General features: G+C 42.4%; 2 protein-coding genes across 2 annotated transcripts in view; both read right to left on the reverse strand.

Annotated features, from left to right (window-relative positions):
- Window positions 1-3,878, reverse strand: part of LOC138005794 (serum paraoxonase/lactonase 3-like) — a 7,512-nt gene extending 3,634 nt beyond the window's left edge. The window contains exons 1-3 of the mRNA XM_068851974.1: window positions 3,854-3,878; window positions 3,742-3,797; window positions 2,080-2,404 (exon numbers count right to left, since the gene is read on the reverse strand). Of these exons, the coding sequence (XP_068708075.1) occupies window positions 2,080-2,404; window positions 3,742-3,797; window positions 3,854-3,878 (406 nt within the window). The remainder of the gene's footprint in view (window positions 1-2,079; window positions 2,405-3,741; window positions 3,798-3,853) is intronic.
- Window positions 3,879-8,660: 4,782 nt separating this feature from the next.
- Window positions 8,661-10,000, reverse strand: part of LOC138007793 (cytochrome P450 3A2-like) — a 27,001-nt gene continuing 25,661 nt past the window's right edge. Inside the window, exon 8 of the mRNA XM_068854868.1 lies at window positions 8,661-10,000. This exon is cut by the window's right edge and continues 155 nt beyond it. Coding sequence (XP_068710969.1) covers window positions 9,464-10,000 — 537 coding nt within the window. The 3' untranslated portion in view covers window positions 8,661-9,463.

Genomic DNA, 10,000 nt, shown 5'->3' on the forward strand with positions numbered 1-10,000 from the left:
ATCAAAGTTCAGTCAAACTCAAATATTTCCACTTTCACCACAACCAAACAATTGAATTTACTTTTTTCCCTCGTAATTTAGGGTTTTATGTATCGCACACGTTTGTTTAAGTGAGCCGCAAAACTAGCAGTCATTTGGGCCAGTGACAAAGTTATGGGTGGCATTGATCGACTCTTCATTTGATATCACAAACTGCGTTCTTTGAAAAGGCAAACTAGTTTGTGACGTAAAATCAAGGATAGACTCGTACCCCTCCCGGGCTTGATCCTGTGACAAATAACTGTTAAATTTGCCAACTTTTCGTAGCTTTTCCAAGAGAAATAAGGCGAATACTGCCGATTGCAATCTTTGTTTCCGATTCAGCTTGCCTTGAGCCAAGTATTAATTGGGCTTTGGAGCCGGCCGTCAATTTTGCTACATGGCAATATGGTAATGAGGAGTTTAAGCAAAGACAATGTCAACGACAACGGGGTTGTTCACGTTGTGCAATACGGGCGATCTATCGTGTAACTGGATGGCCGGGGTAGGAGCAGTTTTAAAGTAAAGATAGAAAATGACTGCTTCATCGCTGCATACTCACGTTATCGTCAAAACCTAAAATTTGGTGACATCACGTTGTTGTTTTGTGGAGTACGGCAAAGAAATGCACTGAAATACGTGACGCACGTGAAGCACGAGTATTTTTCCTTTTTTAACCAATAATATTCTTGCTTTGTAGCGTTGCCGTGGCCGTCGTCGTTGCTTAGGGTGCTTACCATTCGCACCAGAATCCCGGAAATTTCGGTTAAATGCCAAAAAGAACCGTCATTTTCAGATGTACTCTTCATTTTCCGATCGAAACAGAATTTCGGAGATTCCTGTACCATTTTACCGGTTCTTCAGTTTCCGGGCTCTACTTCGTGCGAAATCGAGTCATGAGGGAAGGTAAGGCCTGAGAACCAAGCCTTGAAAGTGGAACATTTTAATGGTCAGTGCAATTCCGTTCGGTTGGTTGGTATACTCAGAAAATCGCTTACCGTTATGCAACGGTCAACCCCAACTGGAATTTCTGCGACAAATGGTAAGCACCCTTAATTCCCAAATATTCTGCAGGGACCGAAAAGGCAGTTTCGTTTCGATCGCACATTAAAAATTACGTTCATTTGATGATGGCATAAACTCCTCTTCAGGTTCCGTATCAGTAGCCAAAACGGGGCTCAATCATGATCAGTGAAGTATCATAGTGGGCTTCCATTAGTCAACTAAGGTCCCTGTGGGAATACTTGGGTGAACTATGTTGAGAACAGGCTAAGTTTGATATATCAATATCCAGGCATGGCTACAAGGCTTTATGGTCAAATTTCACGGCTCAGTTCTGTTTTCTTTGTCTGACAAGTCTCGAGGGAGATTTTTAAACAAAATAATGTTCAAATTTAACCATAAAGCCTTGCAGCCATGTGTGAACATCGATGTATCGAACATGGCCTATTGCTTATGACTGTCGATCAGCCCCAGAACAACTTGCCCGTGACTGTGGGCAGGAGTCCATGACTAGGAGCGAACAACTCCTATACTAAGCCTATGTCACGGTATTTTTACAGACCAACCTATATTAAAAGTTCCGGTTCGGTAAAAAAAATGTAATTTGTTTACCCACGGAACACCTTAATTTAAGAACGCTTAGGAGCTCGTTCAACATGTGCCCGTGCTTCCGGATCGAATTGGAGTTTGGAGGTGTTGGTTTTTCTGGAGAGGGGAAAATCGAAGTACCCGGAGAAAAACCTCTCAGAGCTAGGAGAGGACCAACAGCAAACTCAACCCACATATGACGTCGGGACCGGGAATCGGGAATTGAGGTGTACCAGTTGTTCGCTCTGATCGAGCCAGTGCCACATTGTTGGGAGGTGAGTGCTCTCACCACTGTGCCACCCCTGCCTGGTGACGCTATGACGTCAACTTAGTTTATTTTCATTCGTCATTCCCGGGAAATTCAATCTACAGCATTCCAAAGATAAACAGCGTGACAGGAATATAGGACTGTTTTTCGCTCCCAGTCATGGGCATCTGCTGTGGGCCTACTCTAGAACAATGAATTCTTACCAAGTGCGTGTAGATTGTTTGAACTCCAAATTAACTCATCCGTCACAGAGCAGCGATGAATCAGTGAGTGTCCTTGGCGATCGAAGTCGAATATTTCAATGACTTGTGCATCCGGACGGTGACTCACCACAAACAAGGCAACTGCACCCGTGGAAGGGTCCCGATACACGCTGATCCCGTGCGGATTAAATCCCGTGCGATTAAAGTTCTTCATGGGCAATTCAACTGGTGCTTCATCAGGCTTGCTTAAATCAAATGTTAACAACTTTCCTTTACTACCTTCGAGCTCTTTGTTGAACGTCAACGTCAGTTGAAAGCGCATTTCCTGTTTGAAAACAACCACTGCGTCATAACACGGGCTTCGTATTGGTAATCATTTGATTTCGAGTGCAATTTGGAAATAATGAGCACGAGTTTTGTTTTCAAAGACGAACAAAATTACGGGCTCGGGCAATTTTTAGTCTTTCAAGAAATTTACGAATGCTCATTTATTCTAAATTGAACAAGAAAAATCATTTGATTACTTTTTGATAATATACACGAAAAAATTCGAGATAGTTGAGCAGAAGCAATGCACGCGTATCATGCAATCACGCAACAATTGCGTCATCCAAGGTTTGCATTTAATTGTCTATCTATGAGTTTCTTTGTTCATTGACCAACCAGAATGCTTGGCTTGTTACTTCTTTTTGCACTGTATTACCTATTTTCTTCACCGTGTTGCCTGAAAACTGCATTTCTCTCAACCAATCAGAAGGGGAATTTGTTTCATGTATGTTATTAGAGCGGTTTTCAATTGAGTGTCGTAAAACAAATACCAAAGTAATTACTTGGACCAATCACAGCAGGTGCAAACAGCGCAATGAACCAAAGCGCAGGAAAAATCGCGCGTTCAAGTCGCGATTGACTTTGGTTTGCCTTTCCAGTGGTTGATAAACTGGCGCCAGATTTTTAAGCCAATCACTAAGCGTAGCAATTGCAATGGCGTAATTACTTTCGACAGACATTTGAAAACTGCTCTAACATAGTAATGACTAATAATTGATTCCAATATTCCCGCGCTAATCGCCGGATACTCTTGCAAACCTCGAGTCCTGGTTGGGTCATTGAACGACTGCATTGTTTGCGGCTGTTGCGACTGGCCACAAGGTACTTGTGTGTGCCACTGAATAAAGAATTTAGCGGGAAAGACTGCGAACTCGAGGCTAGTGTAATCTTGAAAACTGAACGAAAATCAAAGGGAGCCCTTAGCCAAAAAAAAAAAAAAAAAATTCCAGGAGTATTTTGCTTCAAAAAGCCATTCGCCTTGTCTTCGTGAAGCAAATTCTGTAGAAATGACGGGGGAGCCCTGGGAATAAAGCTCTAGTTGCCAGCCTTATGGAAGTGTCTGCCTTGTCGCAAGTAGTCTCACAGTGGAACATTAAAAAGAAAATAGTTCGGGACCTGCCAACACTGTCGGCCTTGAAGTCTAACTTACAGAGGCATCAGCCCACAGAAAACTGACTCCGAACCATTAGGGTAACTAACGATGCTTATCCAAAATAAAAAGGTTCTTACATGGTCTCACTTTCATGCAAATCGGTTACAAAAACGTTGTCTGTTGCTGTTCATTACAGCCTTGATTTTATTTAGATTTAAACAAAATATAGTTGAAGCACTCACAGAAGTCACAAATACTAGCCCATCTGGCAGAAGAGCAAGATCCTCCGATCCATTCACTATAACAAATAAAATCAATTACAAACATTCGCAAATATCACCTATTTATCATTACTTTGAGACTCCAAAACCAAAGCCATGAGTACACAAAACAGAAAAAACATTATTTTGACATTTTAAATTTTTTGTGGAAGATTGAAGCATATTGTTTTGTGAGTGAAAACCGCTTCTGGCAATCGCGTGACATCACAGGGTGGGCAGGCGATCTGTTTGTGGAACACTGTGTGAGTTCCCTGTGGCAAAAGTATACACCAGTCCGTCACTCACTCGTAACCATGGGGCTGTTCGAGAAGCCGCTGTGGGGATGGGGTAAGTGTTGTACATGAAATGACTGTACCTCATCGGGTGGAGTTAATTTGATCTCGGACCCAAGCTCCGTGAACATTTACAAGATCACCGGCTGTTATTTTCATCAGCTATCGTGGAATCGGAAGCAGAAAATGCTCATTTCCAGCCAAGTGCGTGGGGATTTTTGTCGACGAAACATTCACCAAGGTTCGCAAATGATGGGGCTTTAGCTTTGCGCGAAAAAATCGCGGCTACGATGGATTTTCGAGGCGCAAACCGCCTCTGAGCTGACAACGGTCGAAATCTTAGTGTGCAGCCTTGACTCTGCTTGACTTCGTCTTAGAACAGTGAAAACACGGAATTCCCGAAACGGTAAAATAAGCACCAAAACGCGCAAGAATACACCAGAGGTGAGTCAGTTTTATTCATTTTATTGAATGAACGTTAAATTGAGCGTTTTTTAGGCTTCATAATGGACGGTATTTTATTCCCCATACAAAGTCTTATAACGCGTTTAAATTCTCAACGGCTGCCTGTAACGCAACACCGCTTGTACTCAAAGGTCATCTTCCCACTAGTAATTAACAGGACTTATTCACGATAGCCGCCATTTTGGTTTTCAAAATGTCATGCAAATTAGCCATGTGTTATGCTGGGGGGCAAACATTGGAAAAAAGGCAAATTGCGGAAAATCGGCTCGTCGAAATATAGAAATAACGTTTCTAAAAGTACATTTTAGAATTTAGAATTAAGTCCCATTTATGATAATTTTATATCTTTGATTGCCTTTGACATTTTGACTTTCTACTTCGTTATCTCCTCATTTTTCACTAAAAAAAAACATCGAAGTAACTTGTGTAATCATTCTATTTTACTGCTTAGCAGATAAACATTCAATGAACGTGAAAAAAATCGTCTGTGTGGCTAAGATGATCGTTAAAACCTCTCGAACTTGTGTTTTTTGCGCCCTCAGAAGTGTGTAGCTAATTTACATGATAATAGCAAATCCAACAAGGCGGCCATCGTGAATAAGGTCTATTCTCGGTTTTCACATGACGTCACGACCGCCATGTTGGTGCCCAAAACAAAGAAAAGGCGGCCATGTTGGTGCCCCGACCAAATCCTCCGGGAATTTAACTCTATTATTATGCAAACGCTTCCTTTTGTTTTCGTTAAAAAACATGGCTGTTGATCACGTGAGTGAAAACCAGCAATTGAACTGAGTGGATTGCAATTTGGTCTGAAATCATACGTGTGATAACAAAATCGAACGGGCGCGCAGCGCGTGTTCGATTTGAAATCACAAGTATGATTTCAGACCAAAATTGCACGACACGAATTACCACTTTATTACATCCATTTAGGAATCATACAATCATTATTTATAGCTAAAATACAGGATTATAGTCAGTACCAACATTTTATTGATCCAGTTGCTAACAAAAGTTGCAAAATTCGCCATACAATGGTTTTCTTTGTCTTTCATTTTCCTGAAATTTGATTGGTTACCTGAAGCAAGCCTTGAAATCTCATTGGATGTTTTGTTTTAGTGTTCCTTTCTCATTGGCTGGGGAAATGGTGCGATTCAGAGCAACTGAAATAGTGCGAGTTGGTAATTTATTACATCCATTTAGAAATCACCAGGGGCACCCAACGAATCTGTTCCTCACATTATCTGTTCCCCAGAGGAATCTTGCTGGCTGGCAAAAATACAGGTGTTTCGGTAAGCTGGCTGGGAAATTTTGTTATTGATAGAGGTTTTGCCTGGGAATTACTGACTTTTTCTGACATTTCAACCCGAGCTGGCTGTAGAAACTCTGAAAACTGAAAAAAAAAAAAAAACAACCCCTTCCCTCTCCCAGAGAGTAGTCACAAACATACGACGGCTGGTCAGAGTGCTTGCGCTTGCGGAAAAAACCTGTTTTGTCCCGGTTTTGTCGCTTTTGTTCGGTCGTTTTGGGTCGAGGGATTTGAAAGCGCGCGGAATTCCTGGCTGGGAAATAAATTTGATCAGCTGGCTGGGAAACCAACCAATTTTATCTAGCTGGCTGGGAAATTTCTTGTGTGTCTTGCTGGGAAAAAGGAACAGATAATGTTTTCCCAGCAACACTGAAAAACACCTTAAAATGCCTTAATAACATTTTTTTTCATTAACTGGGGTATAATAATACATTTTACAACAAATTGGTCGTTGGGTGCCCCTGAATCAATGGTGATCCTTGCAATCTGATTGGCTCTTAGCAGTGCGATTTATTCCCAAACCACACTATTTTTTTTGCTCTAAATCGCACCATTTCCCCAGCCAATGAAAAATTAAAGGAACACTAAAACAAAACAAACAATCAGATTTCAGGGCTTGTTTAAGGTAACCAATCAAATTGCAGGAAAATGACAACAAAGAAAACCATCATGTGGCGAATTTTGCAACTTTCGTTCCCAACTGGATCAATAAAATATTGGTACTGACTAAAATCTTGTAATTTAGCGCTTAAATAATTATTGTGTGATTTCTAAATGGAAGTAATATGGTGGTAATTGAACTTCGTGTCGCGTACTTTGGGCGCACGTATGATTTCAGACCAAATATTGCACTCCACCAGTTCAATTACCATTATTTATTCCTGCAATGATTATAATATTTTCGGGCGCAAATCCCGCGCGAGTTGGTCAGAGGTGAATAGCAAAGGTTATTCGCACTTTGAGTAGCCAATCAGCGCGTGCCTTCAATGCTATCCACTGCTTTAGTATATACCAATTGTGACTATTCCGATGAAAATTATTTGAAATCTATTATCAGTATATTAATAGCCCCGTGTCATACTGGGTGGTTATTTCAAAGACGGCACCTTATTGGTCAGTTCAATCGGCGTCAAAATTGTTGAGACACTCTTATCCCTTTGGGGCTATTTCAAGCTCGGTTCGAAAATGCCCCCCTCCCCCCTCACTCCCTAGGACAATGTTGTGTTATTTTCTGTTGCCTAAGACTCTTAACAACAGCGGTACAACGTTGATTGGGGGGGCAGGGGAAAGGGGTTCCCGCAAAAGTACTTTTTGTACTATTTTTCTTTAAAAACAATAAAAGTGTCGTTACCAGTGTCCTCTGTTAGCAAAGTGTTTCAACTAATTTTGTTGCCGATTGGTTGGTGTGAAAGTGGACCGTGAGGTCATGATAACAACAGACAAAAAACCGCAACACGGGCTCGATCTAAAAAATACATTTTAAAGAACTATCAGAGCACAGAGATTCGGCCGTGCTTATGTACGAATAACTTATGAAGAAACAAAAGGGACATTCCCTTGGGAACATCACGTGGTCTGATATGGGAAAACAAAACGTACAAGCCAAAGCGGTCTGTTAAAAAATTATCTTCTTTGCAAGAGAAGCATGGGGAGCCGTGTTTGGGTCTTACGCGCTGGCGGAGTTCAGGAGCCAAGAGCCTATAACTCCAATACTAGGTCTTTGTAATGGCATTTTCATAGATCAAGCTATTTTCAGACTAGCTCTTAAATACGATTTCCCTTGCGTGAGTGACCATTCTCAATTCTATGAGTAATAATTTCTCATTCACGACTTGTGATTAGCAGGAAAGGTCTGGTTTCGCGGGAAAATCAATCTAAAAGTAACTCGGTCTGTAAAAACGCCGTTACACTGAAATACAATGATGTTGTACATACGCTCTTATACTCGTGAGCGCCCGCGCAGGTAGACACTAGTGTCCTGCGTGTCAAAGAGACGACGACAAATGCCATGATTTTTTTCCTGCAGAAATTCTAAAGTGAAATACAGTTTTTCGCCGATTCTAAGGCGGGGCTTTTCAGGTCTAATTTGTTATGCTGTAAGGGAATTAAATCTTGGCTATGGGCGGTTTGCAACCAATCTTTGAAGTGGCAGATAACATTGATGTTTTGAACAAAACGCTGGTGGTGGAACAAAAGACGGGGTTTTAAACCATGAGGTGAACCCGAGTTTGTTTGTCTGTCTGTTTGTTTCTTTGTTTCAGAAGGTTGACGTTTGGCTATTCAGCTGGTGTGGACCTGCTATACCCAACCACTCAAACACTCACAAAGGACAGGCACAACACCAGGAACTTCATCTCTTACTCTTTTCAATGGTGTGTGGGTTCTTTAACGTCCCACAGGGAACTTATGAACATAGAAGATATTTGCGAGACGGGGCCTACGGTTTATAGTCTTTATCGGAGTAGACTTGAAAGTATAACCATTTGCGGGCGTAATTCGACCGGAGTCGAACTCACAACCTCCCGCATGGCAGCCCGGTGTTCAACCAACTGTGCCACCGGTGTACGGTGGTTTTAGACCCGGTAAAACACGACCGGCGAATTTATTGAAGAGCTTCAAAGACATTCCACAAAAAGCATGTCACTCTGGAGTCCGAACAAAGGTTTAAGGCCGGGACACACTAGGCGACAAGTCGCTGCGACACGTCGCGGGGACAAGTCGCCGCAACAAATCGCCTTGTGTGACACGGTTAATTTCATGAAAATCATTGTCGCTGCGGGCAGAATTTTGTCGCTGTGATAAGTCGCACGAATTCAGACCAGTTTGAATTCGTGCGACTTATCGCAGTGACAAAATTAGCGAAAGCAGCGTTGTCGCATCGTGTGTACACTTCCGGCAACAAGTCGCTGCGACAAAATATAAATGAACGAATGAGAGAGCGTCATATGGTCAGCCATATTGAATTAGAAAACTAGTTCACATTCCCCCTCATATGAGATCACTGCGTGTGCACCGAACATGCGTCGTGTCGCAGCGACTTGTTTTGCAAGTAGTACACATGGAGCAACTTGTCGCAGAGACATGTCGCTGCGACTTGTCGCCTAATGTGTCCCGGCCTTAAGACCCTGACGCGCACGGTTGGTCCTACGGGGGCTCCAGACCGCAAGCACCCGCCCGTTGTTCCGATTATAAAGAAATATGGAAAACGGCCGCACATGTTTTCCCTGTGGGATGTGACTTGTTGCCCGCCTTTATTCGTGTTACTGATTTTCTCAGAGGCGTGATATTGCATCTACGGACTTTCCATGGACACCTCAAAAAGAACAAAAACGAATTCCCCATGACAGCTTGAAGGTGGTCCACCCAACAATGATGCACTTATTGCGAAAACAGCTACAGTAATCACTATTTGCATCCTGGTGCGCCTTTCTTAAACATTGTCAAAAAAAATAACTAGACACAAAACTGTCACTGGCCAGCTGGTAGAACGAGTCGTCGAATAGTTTCGATCCCTTGCCTTACAAATGTGCTAAGTTATGTAGTTAAAAAACAAAAACCACAGCAAGGAAACAGATTTATGAATGTATTTTCTTTGTAAAAATAAACAACTTAGCTAAAATTTAAAGACAACTGACGGCTATAATGTCTCCACCGTTTCCACTTTGGGCCGGAAGCTTTTAGAAAGCAGTTTGCCACTATTGGATACGCCTTCCCGCCCGGCACGCGGAGTCTGTTCCCCTAAATGCAAAGCCGTCCTGGAAGCATTAATCTCTGTCTGATTTTCTATCGCATTACGCATATCACAACTTGACTGACAGCTATGAGTTCTAGATGCCTCGTTTATTTCCACTTGGGGCACTCTAAGCTCCGTTTCAATATCAGTCCACGCGTAAACAAGTGTCCTGCCGGGAGCAATAACGTGTCTTTGATTTGACGGACTATCATTTGTTCTTTCGTTTTCAGTACTGTCTGCATTAACAGTGTGGGAGGTTTCATTCATGGAGACTTCCTCGAGAGCTCGCGCATGGGTTCCACAAATATGTTCGACCGAAAATGCATTTGGTGGTGATAACAATGTGACGATCCCAGGGTAAGGTGGCGGAGGCTCTTCCGTTTCCCCTTCACTACTCTCCCTAGGTTGAAAATGTGAGTGCTGAGACACGCTGTTTTCGGA

This window comes from Montipora foliosa, chromosome 6 (genome assembly GCF_036669935.1).
Source record: "Montipora foliosa isolate CH-2021 chromosome 6, ASM3666993v2, whole genome shotgun sequence".
NCBI lineage: Eukaryota > Metazoa > Cnidaria > Anthozoa > Scleractinia > Acroporidae > Montipora > Montipora foliosa.